This window comes from Cydia pomonella, chromosome 9 (genome assembly GCF_033807575.1).
Source record: "Cydia pomonella isolate Wapato2018A chromosome 9, ilCydPomo1, whole genome shotgun sequence".
NCBI classification, from domain to species: domain Eukaryota; kingdom Metazoa; phylum Arthropoda; class Insecta; order Lepidoptera; family Tortricidae; genus Cydia; species Cydia pomonella.
Window position 1 is genome coordinate 605,920 of NC_084711.1, and position 18,429 is coordinate 624,348.

At 55.8% G+C, this 18,429-nt stretch overlaps 1 protein-coding gene across 1 annotated transcript in view; it reads right to left on the reverse strand.

Annotated features, from left to right (window-relative positions):
• Positions 1–18,429, reverse strand: part of LOC133520978 (uncharacterized) — a 96,935-nt gene that overhangs the window by 8,095 nt on the left and 70,411 nt on the right. The window contains exons 76-108 of the mRNA XM_061855697.1: positions 16,615–17,664; positions 15,728–15,934; positions 14,825–15,156; positions 14,561–14,723; positions 14,153–14,431; positions 13,745–14,023; positions 13,337–13,615; positions 12,980–13,207; positions 12,759–12,935; positions 12,099–12,320; positions 10,787–11,166; positions 10,104–10,218; positions 9,504–9,695; positions 9,355–9,471; positions 9,179–9,295; positions 9,003–9,119; positions 8,827–8,943; positions 8,651–8,767; positions 8,475–8,591; positions 8,299–8,415; positions 8,123–8,239; positions 7,947–8,063; positions 7,771–7,887; positions 7,595–7,711; positions 7,419–7,535; positions 7,243–7,359; positions 7,067–7,183; positions 6,891–7,007; positions 6,715–6,831; positions 6,539–6,655; positions 6,350–6,479; positions 5,068–5,237; positions 2,557–4,512 (exon numbers count right to left, since the gene is read on the reverse strand). Coding sequence (XP_061711681.1) covers positions 2,557–4,512; positions 5,068–5,237; positions 6,350–6,479; positions 6,539–6,655; positions 6,715–6,831; positions 6,891–7,007; positions 7,067–7,183; positions 7,243–7,359; positions 7,419–7,535; positions 7,595–7,711; positions 7,771–7,887; positions 7,947–8,063; positions 8,123–8,239; positions 8,299–8,415; positions 8,475–8,591; positions 8,651–8,767; positions 8,827–8,943; positions 9,003–9,119; positions 9,179–9,295; positions 9,355–9,471; positions 9,504–9,695; positions 10,104–10,218; positions 10,787–11,166; positions 12,099–12,320; positions 12,759–12,935; positions 12,980–13,207; positions 13,337–13,615; positions 13,745–14,023; positions 14,153–14,431; positions 14,561–14,723; positions 14,825–15,156; positions 15,728–15,934; positions 16,615–17,664 — 8,148 coding nt within the window. The remainder of the gene's footprint in view (positions 1–2,556; positions 4,513–5,067; positions 5,238–6,349; positions 6,480–6,538; positions 6,656–6,714; positions 6,832–6,890; positions 7,008–7,066; positions 7,184–7,242; positions 7,360–7,418; positions 7,536–7,594; positions 7,712–7,770; positions 7,888–7,946; positions 8,064–8,122; positions 8,240–8,298; positions 8,416–8,474; positions 8,592–8,650; positions 8,768–8,826; positions 8,944–9,002; positions 9,120–9,178; positions 9,296–9,354; positions 9,472–9,503; positions 9,696–10,103; positions 10,219–10,786; positions 11,167–12,098; positions 12,321–12,758; positions 12,936–12,979; positions 13,208–13,336; positions 13,616–13,744; positions 14,024–14,152; positions 14,432–14,560; positions 14,724–14,824; positions 15,157–15,727; positions 15,935–16,614; positions 17,665–18,429) is intronic.

Below are 18,429 nucleotides of genomic sequence, written 5' to 3' on the forward strand. Positions count from 1 at the left end.
TAATTTACTAAGTATAATTGTGTACAGCGCCATCTATGCACATATGTTGGTTTTTTGAGGATAATCCTCTATCATGTGAACCAATTTCAACATATGTAATTTTATTTGAAAAAAGGTGTATTTAATGTGATATCATACAAATTTCAAATGTAAGTAACACACGTAAAGATGACTAAATTGCAAACTGAATTCGGAAATGTTGTTAGTTCATAAAAAAAAAGTTATCAAAATAGAGGTCTGATTATATTTTTCCTGTAAAATTTATAGTAATGTAATATAACCTTAGTTTAGTACCTATTAGTTTAGTAGTAAGTAGGCTTCATGAACCTACTATTTTTTTTATGTTAATGTCACAACTGTAAATATATTATGTAAAACTTTCATTATTATTCTTCGGTTAACTTCGGAGATAAGGGGGGGGGGGGATATTTTTATCACATTTTCATCAATATTTTTTTTCAAGTATGAAAAAAATAAAAATATTTTTTTTTTTATGGAATGTACAATTTGAGCTCCTTAAAATGATACCCCACTTGACCTAGTTAGTCAGTAGACTTTGAACATTAGCCCCCTCTTCATATTGGGCATTTTCTATAATTAATAAAAAATATAAAAAAAAAATACTTTCAGTGAATATGTTTTGTTTAAAATATTAAATGTAATATAATGTTTAAGGTAATTGTATTTTTATATCACATATATAAAGCCTATATGCATATTAACAGCTGTTGGATCTCCGAATAACAATAAATAAATAAAAAGTAATTCAATGATAATAAATCAAACAATGAGTTTTATTTGTATATGACGAAATCCCCAGATTATTGTATAGGACAATGCTTTTAAAGGAAGGTTATAAGCTTTTAAGCAACTATCCCAGCGTTCGTGACGCTTAAAAATTTAAATAACGGTTCAAAGCAAGGCCCTTAATACCGGTTTAATTTATAAACTCAGAGCTTTACCTCCTCCTTCGAAACGAATACTGTATACGTACGTATAATAATGGACGCCCAATCAAAAAAAACCATTTAGACGGATAAAGAACTTATATGCGAATTTTATTACCTAGTTGGTTACTAAGTTCTGTTACTCGATTTGCAACCTCTTTATTTCCGTTAAAACAAATGCTACCGAAAAAATAAAAAATGACATAATGTAGTGGATTTGTGAGCTATAATACAACACATAACGCTTATCTCGTCGTATCTATAATGAATTGGGGTCTAAAAAAGAATCGTATCGCAGTAATTGCGTTTCACAAATGTGGGCACCTGCCAAACATGATTTTGAAGTTGCTTCAAAACCTAAAAATCAACAAACAATTTGTTTATCGCACAATTAATAGATACAATAGTACTCAGAGCTTCGATGACCGCAAGAGGTCTGGAAGACCACGCACCGTTCGGACCCCAGCTCTAATAAAGGCAGTGATGGCGAGAATTGCAAGAAACCCCGTCCGGAAGCAAAAGTTGTTGGCAATACACATGTCTGTGAAGAAAAGCTCCCTAAAAAAGTTATCAATGAAGACCTTGGACTACACGCTTACCGCAGACAAAAAGATCATTTACTTAATGGACGATTAAAGACTATGAGGCTAGAGAGAAGTCGCGTGCTATTGAAGCGGTACGCATAAAATGGCCACCGAAAAATACTATTTACAGATGAAAAAAATTTTACCATTGAAGAATGTTGTAACCGCCAGAATGACAGTGTATGCAAAAAACAGTCAAGAGGCGATTGCGGCTGTTCCGAGAGTGCAACGAGGCCATCATCCCTCTTATGTGATGATTTGGCTGGGTGTGTCATACTCAGGGCTAACACAGATTCATTTCTGTGAAAAAGGTGCGAAAACTGGGGCCAAAGTTTACCAGGAAACCGTTCTCGGACCAATAGTGAAGCCCTTAAGCCACACCCTATTTCAAAACCAGCCATGGGTCTTTCAACAGGACTCAGAAGGCCTACCACGAACCACGTTCGACGTGTTGCCTCCCTGTCACACTTACGTACGAATTTACAAGTGCGACAGCGAGGCAACACGTCGAACGTGGTTCGCGGTAGGCCTTCAGCTCCTGCACATAAGGTAAAAACAACTCAAGCCTGGTTTCGAAGGAACAAAATTGTCTTTATTGCCCACGAAGACTGGCCGTTCTCCAGCCCGGACCTTAACCCCCTGGATTATGCCATATGGCAAGTTATTGAGGAGAAAGCCTGTGCTAAACCCCACACAAATCTTGACTCCCTCAAGCGGGCCATATAAGACAGTGACGGAATTAGACATGACAATCGTGCGTGCCGCTATTGATGACTGGCCTCGTGTTTGAGGGCCTGTGTCAAGGCCAGATGAGGTCATTTTGAATGATATTGTCATATGTAATTGCTGATTAATATATAGTCTATTCAACTTTCGTTTGTATATTTTATGTAGATAAAGATTATTGCAATAACAGAATTTAGTAACCAACTAGGTATATTGTCGTATTGGGTAAATGGATTGAATCGCGTAGCCAACGTGCCAATGGTTAACGCATGTCCTGCACTATACTATACACATAGTACCTGGTTGTCCCACTGCATGTCCTGCACGGACAGCGCGAGCACAGCGTCGCGCGCTGCGGCCTCGCGCAGCAGCACGCCGCTCAGTAAAGCGTGCACAAGCTGGGCCGGTGTAGTGCTAGTGATGCTGTAATATACACACAGTACCTGGTTGTCCCACTGCATGTCCTGCACGGACAGCGCGAGCACAGCGTCGCGCGCTGCGGCCACGCGCAGCAGCACGCCGCTCAGTAAAGCGTGCACGAGCTGGGCCGGTGTCGTGCTAGTGACGCTATAATATACACACAGTACCTGGCTGTCCCACTGCATGTCCTGCACGGACAGCGCGAGCACAGCGTCGCGCGCTGCGGCCACGCGCAGCAGCACGCCGCTCAGTAAAGCGTGCACGAGCTGGGCCGGTGTCGTGCTAGTGACGCTGTAATATACACACAGTACCTGGTTGTCCCACTGCATGTCCTGCACGGACAGCGCGAGCACAACGTTGCGCGCTGCGGCCACGCGCAGCAGAACGCCGCTCAGTAAAGCGTGCACAAGCTGGGCCGGTGTCGTGCTAGTGATGCTGTAATATACACACAGTACCTGGTTGTCCCACTGCATGTCCTGCACGGACAGCGCGAGCACAGCGTCGCGCGCTGCGGCCACGCGCAGCAGCACGCCGCTCAGTAAAGCGTGCACAAGCTGGGCCGGTGTCGTGCTAGTGATGCTGTAATATACACACAGTACCTGGTTGTCCCACTGCATGTCCTGCACGGACAGCGCGAGCACAGCGTCGCGAGCTGCGGCCACGCGCAGCAGCACGCCGCTCAGTAAAGCGTGCACGAGCTGGGCCGGTGTCGTGCTAGTGACGCTGTAATATACACACAGTACCTGGTTGTCCCACTGCATGTCCTGCACGGACAGCGCGAGCACAGCGTCGCGCGCTGCGGCCACGCGCAGCAGCACGCCGCTCAGTAAAGCGTGCACGAGCTGGGCCGGTGTCGTGCTAGTGATGCTGTAATATACACACAGTACCTGGTTGTCCCACTGCATGTCCTGCACGGACAGCGCGAGCACAGCGTCGCGCGCTGCGGCCACGCGCAGCAGCACGCCGCTCAGTAAAGCGTGCACGAGCTGGGCCGGTGTCGTGCTAGTGACGCTGTAATATACACACAGTACCTGGTTGTCCCACTGCATGTCCTGCACGGACAGCGCGAGCACAGCGTCGCGCGCTGCGGCCACGCGCAGCAGCACGCCGCTCAGTAAAGCGTGCACGAGCTGGGCCGGTGTCGTGCTAGTGACGCTGTAATATACACCCAGTACCTGGTTGTCCCACTGCATGTCCTGCACGGACAGCGCGAGTACAGCGTCGCGCGCTGCGGTCACGCGCAGCAGCACGCCGCTCAGTAAAGCGTGCACGAGCTGGGCCGGTGTCGTGCTAGTGACGCTGTAATATACACACAGTACCTGGTTGTCCCACTGCATGTCCTGCACGGACAGCGCGAGCACAGCGTCGCGCGCTGCGGCCACGCGCAGCAGCACGCCGCTCAGTAAAGCGTGCACGAGCTGGGCCGGTGTCGTGCTAGTGACGCTGTAATATACACCCAGTACCTGGTTGTCCCACTGCATGTCCTGCACGGACAGCGCGAGCACAGCGTCGCGCGCTGCGGCCACGCGCAGCAGCACGCCGCTCAGTAAAGCGTGCACGAGCTGGGCCGGTGTCGTGCTAGTGACGCTGTAATATACACCCAGTACCTGGTTGTCCCACTGCATGTCCTGCACGGACAGCGCGAGCACAGCGTCGCGCGCTGCGGCCACGCGCAGCAGCACGCCGCTCAGTAAAGCGTGCACGAGCTCCTGCGCCGGTGATCTTGCTATCAGCGACACCGACAGACCGGCTAGCGCGACTTGCACTTCCCATTCGCGGCGAGGTGGCTCGTCAGCTTCCGAGTCCGTTTCGACGCCTTCGATCCAACAGGATTCCTGTACGACAAATATACATTTTCATAACCGGTGTACTACTTAACTCTCCGATTTTTAACACAACTAGTATCATTTTTCAAGGAATACCTCGTGTATACTAGGGGGGCAAACTTTGAGAAGGAGAGCCAATCGCAGTAGACATCACCAGTTCCACAAAATGTCAGAAAGCTGAAAATGTTAATTCTCGCAATCGTACCATGCGGCTCGCGAGCCATGTGCGTTCTTTGGAACCCTGAACGACATAATGTAGATATTACAAGGAATATCCATTAGGCCGCGGACTGGACGCAAGAGGCGCGCGGCAAGTAAAAGTCGTTCATACATTGCGCTCGACCAAATGTGTGCACTTAATTTAACAACCCTATTGTAGGTACTTAACCAATTGAATCATATTGTTTAATTTTTTTATCTTTATTACTGTACAATTCTTTTTGGGACGGTAAATTACTTTTTTATTTTATAGTTTGCCGCGCGCCCGCGTCCAGTTTGCGGCCTTACGTGTGCACAAGTCGTAAATCGAGTCCGGCAGACCTACAGGGCTGTGGTAGTCCTCACCGGGTCCTGCGGGTCTCTGATACTGACGATGCGCGTGGGGCCGGCGCACGAGAGCGACACGGACAGCCGGCCCGAGCCGGGCCGCAGAGTGTGCCACGCCACTGCTTGCTCTGGTGGCAGTGGCACCCGTCCACGAGACGAATCCGGCAGACCTAACACGACTCGGCTCCCTGCAATGTAAAAGCTATTTTATGTCACACTTAAAAGATTGGATAAATCAAGTCTACTTAGCCGGAAACGCGCATGTGACACCTCTAAAATTGCAGAGCGAGCTTACCGTCCGATAGATATACTTGCCGCGGAGGTGGTTAAAAAAACAACTAAAAAATCTTAAGCTACGAGTCGTTACCTCCGTAGTTGTTAAGTCAGGTTCGCTCGACGCAGGTGTAGCGGAGCTGCGCCGGGCCCCCTATGTCCTCCCCCCGAGGGTTGCCCACCTTGTCGTGGTGGAGGGGCTTAGTAGCCGTGGCTTGGTCCCCCACGGTGAAGCGAAGAGGCAACCAGGGCCGGCCTGTTTGAGGTGCTGGCTGGCCCGAGGAGGACGCTCCAAGTGGGCTTGATAAGCCCGCTTGTGAGGCGTTTGGAGGTGGACCGTCGAGGAAGAGGAGTGTCGGTATTGCGGTAAGCCGTTCTCCCTATCCTCGACGGCCGAGGTGGGATCGCAGGGGAAGAGGCGTGATGGTATCACGATGCGCCACTCTCCCTATCCCCTGTGACCTTGGCGGGGCCGTTCCGCTGTAGCGGCGTTGGTAGGACTGCAGAGGAAGAGGAGTGACGGTGTTACGGTGTGCCGTTCTCCCTGTCCTCTGCAGCCGAGTTGTGGTTTGCGGCAGAACCATGGACCTCATCTGCCGCCGGGCGCTGGGGAGTTTTCTGGCGCCCGTGGCCTCCTTGTGGCGGGCTCGGGGGGGGTCCGCTACACTGCAGGACGGAGGCCGAGGAGGAAGGCGCGTCGAACCATCTGGCGCGCTTCGCGTGAAGGGCCTTTGGGCATTCGCGAAGGAGCCGCTCGCGGACGGCTGCCGCCGGTGGGGTCGCGGATGAGTACGCAAGCATTCCTGTAACCCCACCAATAAGGCGGCGAGGTGGCATATGGGGGGTTTTTAGTGGGTATACCGTGGGCCTCATTAGCCTAGACGGGAGTCCCACATAACCACTCGGGTCACCCCCCTACAGGGCTGGCACCCGGGTGGTATGCGGAATGCATTTTCCCCCCTAGAAAAGAAAAAGGGCCCCCTATGTCCAGCACACCCACAGTATTAGATCTTCTTGGTGTACATACCGGGTGTAAGCGCCATGAGCCCGCCGTCAGGCTGCACGCACAGGTTGGCGTGTGCGCACGCCATGCGGCCGGCGAGCAGGCGCCACGCCTGCGTGGAGGCGCGGCGCGGGTCGGCGCGGCGCCGGGCCCCCTATGTCCAGCACACCCACAGTATTAGATCTTCTTGGTGTACATACCCGGTGTAAGCGCCATGAGCCCGCCGTCAGGCTGCACGCACAGGTTGGCGTGTGCGCACGCCATGCGGCCGGCGAGCAGGCGCCACGCCTGCGTGGAGGCGCGGCGCGGGTCGGCGCGGCGCCGGGCCCCCTATGTCCAGCACACCCACAGTATTAGATCTTCTTGGTGTACATACCCGGTGTAAGCGCCATGAGCCCGCCGTCAGGCTGCACGCACAGGTTGGCATGTGCGCACGCCATGCGGCCGGCGAGCAGGCGCCACGCCTGCGTGGAGGCGCGGCGCGGGTCGGCGCGGCGCCGGGCCCCCTATGTCCAGCACACCCACAGTATTAGATCTTCTTGGTGTACATACCCGGTGTAAGCGCCATGAGCCCGCCGTCAGGCTGCACGCACAGGTTGGCGTGTGCGCACGCCATGCGGCCGGCGAGCAGGCGCCACGCCTGCGTGGAGGCGCGGCGCGGGTCGGCGCGGCGCCGGGCCCCCTATGTCCAGCACACCCACAGTATTAGATCTTCTTGGTGTACATACCCGGTGTAAGCGCCATGAGCCCGCCGTCAGGCTGCACGCACAGGTTGGCGTGTGCGCACGCCATGCGGCCGGCGAGCAGGCGCCACGCCTGCGTGGAGGCGCGGCGCGGGTCGGCGCGGCGCCGGGCCCCCTATGTCCAGCACACCCACAGTATTAGATCTTCTTGGTGTACATACCCGGTGTAAGCGCCATGAGCCCGCCGTCAGGCTGCACGCACAGGTTGGCGTGTGCGCACGCCATGCGGCCGGCGAGCAGGCGCCACGCCTGCGTGGAGGCGCGGCGCGGGTCGGCGCGGCGCCGGGCCCCCTATGTCCAGCACACCCACAGTATTAGATCTTCTTGGTGTACATACCGGGTGTAAGCGCCATGAGCCCGCCGTCAGGCTGCACGCACAGGTTGGCGTGTGCGCACGCCATGCGGCCGGCGAGCAGGCGCCACGCCTGCGTGGAGGCGCGGCGCGGGTCGGCGCGGCGCCGGGCCCCCTATGTCCAGCACACCCACAGTATTAGATCTTCTTGGTGTACATACCCGGTGTAAGCGCCATGAGCCCGCCGTCAGGCTGCACGCACAGGTTGGCGTGTGCGCACGCCATGCGGCCGGCGAGCAGGCGCCACGCCTGCGTGGAGGCGCGGCGCGGGTCGGCGCGGCGCCGGGCCCCCTATGTCCAGCACACCCACAGTATTAGATCTTCTTGGTGTACATACCGGGTGTAAGCGCCATGAGCCCGCCGTCAGGCTGCACGCACAGGTTGGCGTGTGCGCACGCCATGCGGCCGGCGAGCAGGCGCCACGCCTGCGTGGAGGCGCGGCGCGGGTCGGCGCGGCGCCGGGCCCCCTATGTCCAGCACACCCACAGTATTAGATCTTCTTGGTGTACATACCGGGTGTAAGCGCCATGAGCCCGCCGTCAGGCTGCACGCACAGGTTGGCGTGTGCGCACGCCATGCGGCCGGCGAGCAGGCGCCACGCCTGCGTGGAGGCGCGGCGCGGGTCGGCGCGGCGCCGGGCCCCCTATGTCCAGCACACCCACAGTATTAGATCTTCTTGGTGTACATACCCGGTGTAAGCGCCATGAGCCCGCCGTCAGGCTGCACGCACAGGTTGGCGTGTGCGCACGCCATGCGGCCGGCGAGCAGGCGCCACGCCTGCGTGGAGGCGCGGCGCGGGTCGGCGCGGCGCCGGGCCCCCTATGTCCAGCACACCCACAGTATTAGATCTTCTTGGTGTACATACCGGGTGTAAGCGCCATGAGCCCGCCGTCAGGCTGCACGCACAGGTTGGCGTGTGCGCACGCCATGCGGCCGGCGAGCAGGCGCCACGCCTGCGTGGAGGCGCGGCGCGGGTCGGCGCGGCGCCGGGCCCCCTATGTCCAGCACACCCACAGTATTAGATCTTCTTGGTGTACATACCCGGTGTAAGCGCCATGAGCCCGCCGTCAGGCTGCACGCACAGGTTGGCGTGTGCGCACGCCATGCGGCCGGCGAGCAGGCGCCACGCCTGCGTGGAGGCGCGGCGCGGGTCGGCGCGGCGCCGGGCCCCCTATGTCCAGCACACCCACAGTATTAGATCTTCTTGGTGTACATACCCGGTGTAAGCGCCATGAGCCCGCCGTCAGGCTGCACGCACAGGTTGGCGTGTGCGCACGCCATGCGGCCGGCGAGCAGGCGCCACGCCTGCGTGGAGGCGCGGCGCGGGTCGGCGCGGCGCCGGGCCCCCTATGTCCAGCACACCCACAGTATTAGATCTTCTTGGTGTACATACCGGGTGTAAGCGCCATGAGCCCGCCGTCAGGCTGCACGCACAGGTTGGCGTGTGCGCACGCCATGCGGCCGGCGAGCAGGCGCCACGCCTGCGTGGAGGCGCGGCGCGGGTCGGCGCGGCGCCGGGCCCCCTATGTCCAGCACACCCACAGTATTAGATCTTCTTGGTGTACATACCGGGTGTAAGCGCCATGAGCCCGCCGTCAGGCTGCACGCACAGGTTGGCGTGTGCGCACGCCATGCGGCCGGCGAGCAGGCGCCACGCCTGCGTGGAGGCGCGGCGCGGGTCGGCGCGGCGCCGGGCCCCCTATGTCCAGCACACCCACAGTATTAGATCTTCTTGGTGTACATACCGGGTGTAAGCGCCATGAGCCCGCCGTCAGGCTGCACGCACAGGTTGGCGTGTGCGCACGCCATGCGGCCGGCGAGCAGGCGCCACGCCTGCGTGGAGGCGCGGCGCGGGTCGGCGCGGCGCCGGGCCCCCTATGTCCAGCACACCCACAGTATTAGATCTTCTTGGTGTACATACCGGGTGTAAGCGCCATGAGCCCGCCGTCAGGCTGCACGCACAGGTTGGCGTGTGCGCACGCCATGCGGCCGGCGAGCAGGCGCCACGCCTGCGTGGAGGCGCGGCGCGGGTCGGCGCGGCGCCGGGCCCCCTATGTCCAGCACACCCACAGTATTAGATCTTCTTGGTGTACATACCGGGTGTAAGCGCCATGAGCCCGCCGTCAGGCTGCACGCACAGGTTGGCGTGTGCGCACGCCATGCGGCCGGCGAGCAGGCGCCACGCCTGCGTGGAGGCGCGGCGCGGGTCGGCGCGGCGCAGCACGAGCGCCGCGGCGCGACCCGGGCGCGGCGCCGGGCCCTCTATGTCCAGCACCTGCAATTTAACTTAATCTGTGTAGTAACGAACTTTCACTCTAAAATTGCGTCAAAAGGCTCAATTTTTGTTGGCGCGGAACTGCGGATGTAAAAATCCTGGTCACGGCACCAAATTGTAAACTGTACAAACATGTATTAGAGACTTTTTACACTACCGAATTTATCCCAGCGTCGTCACCGGGTATTAAAACTTGAATTGTGTTCCTGCCTGATTGAACTATTATGAAATAAAACATTGAACTAATAATCATCATATGCAATAACGTTGACGATGTACATTTGTGGAACACAAAGGTTTAAAGTTTCTGCCAAATGTTAAAACTAACATCAAAATTAAAATAAAAAAAATATATATATATATATATATTCTTCTATTTTAATAACATCTAAGTCTAAAAAGTTTTACCATTGCGTGTGGCGATAGGGTGGGTTCATCTGTAAGCAATGCATCTGTCGGTTGCGGCGGCGAGCTGCCTTCGTGGATCAGCTGGTCGTTAGGACCGCGCCGCCAAAGTTGACCCCTAAAATGAATTTCGATTAACGTTTATATCTACTCGTTATACACTTACCCCCTTACTCATAAACGTCTACTAAAATTAACAAGCCGCTAATAATCGTTTGTCCCTTTCCATCATACCAATACGTCGGAAAGGGACAAACGATTATTAGCGGCTTGTTAACTATAGTAGACGTTTAAGATATGAGAAAAGTTATGGCACCATATAAGGTGCTAACTAATTAGCTACCGATATTTTAAGAGATGATACTTTCTTCTTCTTCTGCACGTGCCATCTCCGTCTAGGAGGTCAGCGACCATATGTCTATCTATGTTCAGTCATGCGAATTAGTCTATGCTTTCCACTTTTAACCAGTCTCTTATATTTTTAGTGTAAAAGAAGTTCTGGAATCTGTTCAATGAGGTCTCATTTAATTATCTCATTAACGTGTTTTACGTAAATAAATAAATTTGTAACTATTGGTAATCTTATATATTGATAGGTAAAATTGTCTATGTTCTGTTTGACCACCACTCAAACTATCACACACACAGACATTCTTTTATTCACATATATATGTGAATAAACTCACCTATCACCATATCGTTTCCTAGCCAAGATAACTCGCGTAGAGTTTAAAGGCACTTCCAAGACTAGAATAGAATCATCGTTCGACGAGCCACTCTTATCAAAAGCCACGTAGATAAAGTTCTGATACGCCAAGATGACATTGGTGCCGAGCGCCTCCAGGGGCAGCGTGGCGCGCGGGCCGCCCGGCGCGCGCAGCGCCAGCGCGGCCTGCCCCTCGGGCTCCGGCAGCGCCCACTGCACGGCGCCGTGCGCGCCCACCACGCACTCTTCGCCGCATCCCACCTGCACAACATTAATGACAATGAGAACGATTTTTAATGGAGTCGTATTCGCAGCAGAGCCCGGAATTTTCGGGTCAAAACAAAAGACTCGCAATTTTGTTAGTGTTAGAAACATATATTATTTTCATCGATATTGTTGTGTAATAGAAGAAACAAACGGTCCACCAAATAAAAAGATATTTAATAAAAAGAAGTTACGTGAGGTTTGTATAAATTCATATAGAAACAGATGCAATTTCTTCTTCGGATCCACGTCAGTACACACAGCAACACATTATATTTTATTTGATTTCGAATGAATTTCTCAACATTTTCTGGGAGTAAACAGTTTCGTTTATCACTATTTTATTACTCAATATGATAACTTTATTGTACGGTCCGTACAAGGATTAACATTTCGCTCATCAGCACTTCCCGCACAGTCTTAAGATGATATAGTTGATAATGATAATTGATAATACTGCAGTTTCCACCGATATAATGATTTATTGATAACATGATAAAAATGATACAATTATTGAATACACTCCGCGGCGGTCGGGCATGTACTGTCTCATATAGGTAAAATAAATGCTGACTGACGGAAAGTGCTGATGAGCGAAATGTTAATCCTTGTACGGACCGTACATTTATAGTTAAGATTTATGTAGATGGAATACCCAACACGTACAAATCAAATCACTTAACTTACCACTTTTGCATATTTTAAATTAAGTGTCGTGAATGATTATAAAATAATGATCATAACGCTATTCATAATATAATTAGAAGGCTGAATCGAAATATTTTGATATCACGTTTTTACGATAATCTGACTTTTGATCGATTTTATCATTCGGTGGTGAAGTGAAGTACCATCGTCTAACTGTTGACTTGCTATTGTTATTAATGCAAAGACGACCTTCTCTAATGATCAAATTAAACCCTGAAGTTGACGAGACATTGAATCAGCAATCACAAAATTCAATTGTAAATTAATAGGATCTTAGACGCTTTGCTGGCAAATTTAGATCCTTGGGACTCAAGTGTTGCTTTCAGTTCTAGGACTGTTTCTAGTGATATATCCTGTGATTGCACTAGTGAGCTTACCTGATGGAACATGATGGCGACGGGCGAGTGGTTGTCGACACGTAGAGGCGGCGGCGCGCTGTCGGCGTGGGTTAATACTACGAAAAGAGTAGCTCCTTGCGCTACGACCTCTACTCGTAAGAACACGTAGCCACCGCCACCGATATTTTCTCTGCAAATAATGTTCTATTAGTGCTTCTTGAAGAACGGTTTTTCAAGAATGGGAAATTATATTTTTGTTGAACTGGATTTAGCAAATTAAAAGGTTATTAACCTAAATAATTACAGTAAATCACGCGATATTTTTCGCTGACTTTCCCTGGGTCTTAAAGTCATAAAAGTGCTGAGACCGGTTGGCGAGGATGACGCGCCGCAGACTCCAAATGATAGCGAATCAGAAGGATGTGCCGCTGTTATTGTTACAAACATAGTCGAGGAACATCAGAAAGCTTCTAACTTTACACTTACAGTAATGCCATCCCAGAAAATGGATTTGAGAGAGGAAGGAAGTATCTTTTAGATCGAGATGGAGTTTTGAAGGAGAGCTTAGCGAGCAATTCAGGACAATCAATGTTACCATTTAAAATATTAAGTAATATCTGCAATCTGCCGACGTGTATGTACTGGGATAGCTCCCGGCGGCCCTGTGCTACTGTACCTGCAGGCTATGTGCACGGCGCGCGTGCTGTCGACGCGCAGGCCGCCCGACCAGGCGGTGCGCGGCGCGCCGCCCGGGGCCAGCACGCGCACGCACAGCAGCTGCGCGCGCTCCCGGCGGCCCTGTGCTACTGTACCTGCAGGCTATGTGCACGGCGCGCGTGCTGTCGACGCGCAGGCCGCCCGACCAGGCGGTGCGCGGCGCGCCGCCCGGGGCCAGCACGCGCACGCTCAGCAGCTGCGCGCGCTCCCGGCGGCCCTGTGCTACTGTACCTGCAGGCTATGTGCACGGCGCGCGTGCTGTCGACGCGCAGGCCGCCCGACCAGGCGGTGCGCGGCGCGCCGCCCGGGGCCAGCACGCGCACGCACAGCAGCTGCGCGCGCTCCCGGCGGCCCTGTGCTACTGTACCTGCAGGCTATGTGCACGGCGCGCGTGCTGTCGACGCGCAGGCCGCCCGACCAAGCGGTGCGCGGCGCGCCGCCCGGGGCCAGCACGCGCACGCACAGCAGCTGCGCGCGCTCCCGGCGGCCCTGTGCTACTGTACCTGCAGGCTATGTGCACGGCGCGCGTGCTGTCGACGCGCAGGCCGCCCGACCAGGCGGTGCGCGGCGCGCCGCCCGGGGCCAGCACGCGCACGCACAGCAGCTGCGCGCGCTCCCGGCGGCCCTGTGCTACTGTACCTGCAGGCTATGTGCACGGCGCGCGTGCTGTCGACGCGCAGGCCGCCCGACCAGGCGGTGCGCGGCGCGCCGCCCGGGGCCAGCACGCGCACGCACAGCAGCTGCGCGCGCTCCCGGCGGCCCTGTGCTACTGTACCTGCAGGCTATGTGCACGGCGCGCGTGCTGTCGACGCGCAGGCCGCCCGACCAGGCGGTGCGCGGCGCGCCGCCCGGGGCCAGCACGCGCACGCACAGCAGCTGCGCGCGCTCCCGGCGGCCCTGTGCTACTGTACCTGCAGGCTATGTGCACGGCGCGCGTGCTGTCGACGCGCAGGCCGCCCGACCAGGCGGTGCGCGGCGCGCCGCCCGGGGCCAGCACGCGCACGCACAGCAGCTGCGCGCGCTCCCGGCGGCCCTGTGCTACTGTACCTGCAGGCTATGTGCACGGCGCGCGTGCTGTCGACGCGCAGGCCGCCCGACCAGGCGGTGCGCGGCGCGCCGCCCGGGGCCAGCACGCGCACGCACAGCAGCTGCGCGCGCTCCCGGCGGCCCTGTGCTACTGTACCTGCAGGCTATGTGCACGGCGCGCGTGCTGTCGACGCGCAGGCCGCCCGACCAGGCGGTGCGCGGCGCGCCGCCCGGGGCCAGCACGCGCACGCACAGCAGCTGCGCGCGCTCCCGGCGGCCCTGTGCTACTGTACCTGCAGGCTATGTGCACGGCGCGCGTGCTGTCGACGCGCAGGCCGCCCGACCAGGCGGTGCGCGGCGCGCCGCCCGGGGCCAGCACGCGCACGCACAGCAGCTGCGCGCGCTCCCGGCGGCCCTGTGCTACTGTACCTGCAGGCTATGTGCACGGCGCGCGTGCTGTCGACGCGCAGGCCGCCCGACCAGGCGGTGCGCGGCGCGCCGCCCGGGGCCAGCACGCGCACGCACAGCAGCTGCGCGCGCTCCCGGCGGCCCTGTGCTACTGTACCTGCAGGCTATGTGCACGGCGCGCGTGCTGTCGACGCGCAGGCCGCCCGACCAGGCGGTGCGCGGCGCGCCGCCCGGGGCCAGCACGCGCACGCACAGCAGCTGCGCGCGCTCCCGGCGGCCCTGTGCTACTGTACCTGCAGGCTATGTGCACGGCGCGCGTGCTGTCGACGCGCAGGCCGCCCGACCAGGCGGTGCGCGGCGCGCCGCCCGGGGCCAGCACGCGCACGCACAGCAGCTGCGCGCGCTCCCGGCGGCCCTGTGCTACTGTACCTGCAGGCTATGTGCACGGCGCGCGTGCTGTCGACGCGCAGGCCGCCCGACCAGGCGGTGCGCGGCGCGCCGCCCGGGGCCAGCACGCGCACGCACAGCAGCTGCGCGCGCTCCCGGCGGCCCTGTGCTACTGTACCTGCAGGCTATGTGCACGGCGCGCGTGCTGTCGACGCGCAGGCCGCCCGACCAGGCGGTGCGCGGCGCGCCGCCCGGGGCCAGCACGCGCACGCACAGCAGCTGCGCGCGCTCCCGGCGGCCCTGTGCTACTGTACCTGCAGGCTATGTGCACGGCGCGCGTGCTGTCGACGCGCAGGCCGCCCGACCAGGCGGTGCGCGGCGCGCCGCCCGGGGCCAGCACGCGCACGCACAGCAGCTGCGCGCGCTCCCAGCGCGCCCAGTGCCAGGGCAGGTAGCATCCAGCGACCGCGGACACGTGCGTAGCCCGAGCGCCTGGGTCATTCTGCAACGAAGGCAAAGGATCGTTCGATACGCAACCATAACCCAAATAGTATAAGGGCCAGTTGCTGCATCAATCAAAAACCATACAATAAAGTTAACTTAAATGACTATGAATAATTTAGAACCGGTTTTATTTATTTTTTATGTCAACGAGATGAGCTCATGATTTTCAAGTTCAAAACATTTAGTTTATGCGGACGATACCATTTTTTTTAAATCATAAAAACAAGGAACGATTGTCTGGACATGCATCGCTATCGAGAAAGCTTTGCCGCATATTGCGGTTACAACCTATTGCTTCTTAACCCTGACAAATGCAAACACAATGGCGGGTAGAGAATCAAAATCAATCCGGACAGATGCTCGCCAAGTCAGTCTTCATGGCGCAGATAGTATATGGTATATCGGCAACAGAGCCCTGAGAGTATAATTGAAGGTGGTCAGCGTAAAAGTGGTAGGAGGACAAAATATTGGAAGTGATAGAGTTTATAAAGACAGAAAAAAGAAAAGAAGACAAAACGCCTTGTCCACTGTATAGTGTGTATAGAACCTTACTCCGTGTTAATACTCACCAAGGTAGTAGCAGTACACTTCTGCGCGAACTGCAGATGGTAGGGCGTGTTGTTGTGCAGCTGGTATCGCGGTGTGAGTGTAGCGATGTTGGTGTGCCTGTAGCGGCCGCGGCCGGCGCGGACGGAGACGCCGACGGCGTAAACCTTGTCGCCGGCTGTGAGCTTCTTCACCGCCGTGCCGGGGCCCAGCCCGAATGGGGAACACCACTGTAAACAACATGTGGATTAGCGTCAGAGACGAAATTCATTTTGATTAAACTCTAAATTCGTTAATATACGCATTGTCTCGAAGCATACGCTGTTTTGTTATGAAATTCTACCTGAGATGCTAGAAAACTGCCAACTATGAAATTTTTACATTCAAGATAAAGGCAAGTTAAATAAATCAGATACCTACATTTATTTGTTGTTCGAAATGGGCATTATATTTTTCATACATACAAATAATGCATACACAACAAGATGAGTCAATAACACCGACAATAGTTGGTGGTCCATCCATCTGCCACTACGAGGGTAGTAGCACCACAACCCATGCTATCTAGTTACCTCCTGGGGCCTATTGTATATTCAAACACTAGCTAATACTATGAGTGATTTTATATGTAAAATCACTGATAGTAGCTTGTATTTTATTATGCAATCCGGTCCTGGTTGAGCATCACGCCGGTGCCGAGCCGAGCGGTGACCGTGGGGCCGCCGTCGGCCTCCGCGAACGCGAACAGCAGTGGCGCCACCCTGCGCGCGATCTCCTGCTGTCTAGTTAACTCCTGGTTGAGCGCCACGCCGGTGCCGAGCCGAGCGGTGACCGTGGGGCCGCCGTCGGCCTCCGCGAACGCGAACAGCAGTGGCGCCACCCTGCGCGCGATCTCCTGCTGTCTAGTTACCTCCTGGTTGAGCGCCACGCCGGTGCCGAGCCGAGCGGTGACCGTGGGGCCGCCGTCGGCCTCCGCGAACGCGAACAGCAGTGGCGCCACCCTGCGCGCGATCTCCTGCTGTCTAGTTAACTCCTGGTTGAGCGCCACGCCGGTGCCGAGCCGAGCGGTGACCGTGGGGCCGCCGTCGGCCTCCGCGAACGCGAACAGCAGTGGCGCCACCCTGCGCGCGATCTCCTGCTGTCTAGTTACCTCCTGGTTGAGCGCCACGCCGGTGCCGAGCCGAGCGGTGACCGTGGGGCCGCCATCGGCCTCCGCGAACGCGAACAGCAGTGGCGCCACCCTGCGCGCGATCTCCTGCTGTCTAGTTACCTCCTGGTTGAGCGCCACGCCGGTGCCGAGCCGAGCGGTGACCGTGGGGCCGCCGTCGGCCTCCGCGAACGCGAACAGCAGTGGCGCCACCCTGCGCGCGATCTCCTGCTGTCTAGTTAACTCCTGGTTGAGCGCCACGCCGGTGCCGAGCCGAGCGGTGACCGTGGGGCCGCCGTCGGCCTCCGCGAACGCGAACAGCAGTGGCGCCACCCTGCGCGCGATCTCCTGCTGTCTAGTTACCTCCTGGTTGAGCGCCACGCCGGTGCCGAGCCGAGCGGTGACCGTGGGGCCGCCATCGGCCTCCGCGAACGCGAACAGCAGTGGCGCCACCCTGCGCGCGATCTCCTGCTGTCTAGTTACCTCCTGGTTGAGCGCCACGCCGGTGCCGAGCCGAGCGGTGACCGTGGGGCCGCCGTCGGCCTCCGCGGACGCGAACAGCAGTGGCGCCACCCTGCGCGCGATCTCCTGCTGTCTAGTTACCTCCTGGTTGAGCGCCACGCCGGTGCCGAGCCGAGCGGTGACCGTGGGGCCGCCGTCGGCCTCCGCGAACGCGAACAGCAGTGGCGCCACCATACGCGCGATCTCGTGCTCGTCTCCCTGCCCGGCCGCGGGCGCCGTCGCGCCTTCTGCGCGGAACACCAGGGGAAGACCAGTTCGGTTTACGATCCAGTACGCTGCGCTGATCGAAATCTATACATGAAAAGTATGTTTTAAACGATATGAGCAAAATTGAGACTGCTGTTTTTTGCCTCTTAGCTAAATCCTTGTAATTGACATGAAAGGCAATTTAGAATCTAAGGCCCTGGTTTCTCTGACCACACGCCGCCGGCGACCGGCGACCGACGTGTGTCCGCGACCGGCGACGTTCGAATGTTATGTTCGGAAATGTTTGAGGGTGGTCTCTTTTTTTTTTTTTTTTTTTAATTTATTGAGAAACAAACAGTCTTAAAATAAACATATGAGCAACTTAGCTAATAGCTATGGATTGATTTCGTTATAGACCTATAGTTTCTCTGAAACGTCGCCGGCGGCGGGTAGGACGGCGTGCGAAGGTCACACGCCGCACGCGTCGTTCGGTATCATTTCCGTAGAATAGCGACGGACGGCGGGTGGCGTGTTGATATTGAAAATGACTCTTTTCACAAAAGATAGCGATGAATTGTTGATAAATATTTTGTTCGACGCTTCCGAGAAGGATTACAAAAACAACAATTTAAAGCATAGAACATGGGAAAATATAAGTGAAACAATGAAAATTCCAGGTAAGTTTTTATTTAAAATTGTAATTAAACCATATTTGCTTGCCATACCACTCTGCCCTGAGGTGAGCATATATAGTCTTTTAACTCATTTCTTAAGTTCATTCCTGCGACTGCGCCTGGTCCATCAGTTCGTCGCAGTGCCATCAAATTGCGTTGTTGTGGATATTTTTTTTTTTTTAATTTATTGAGAAAC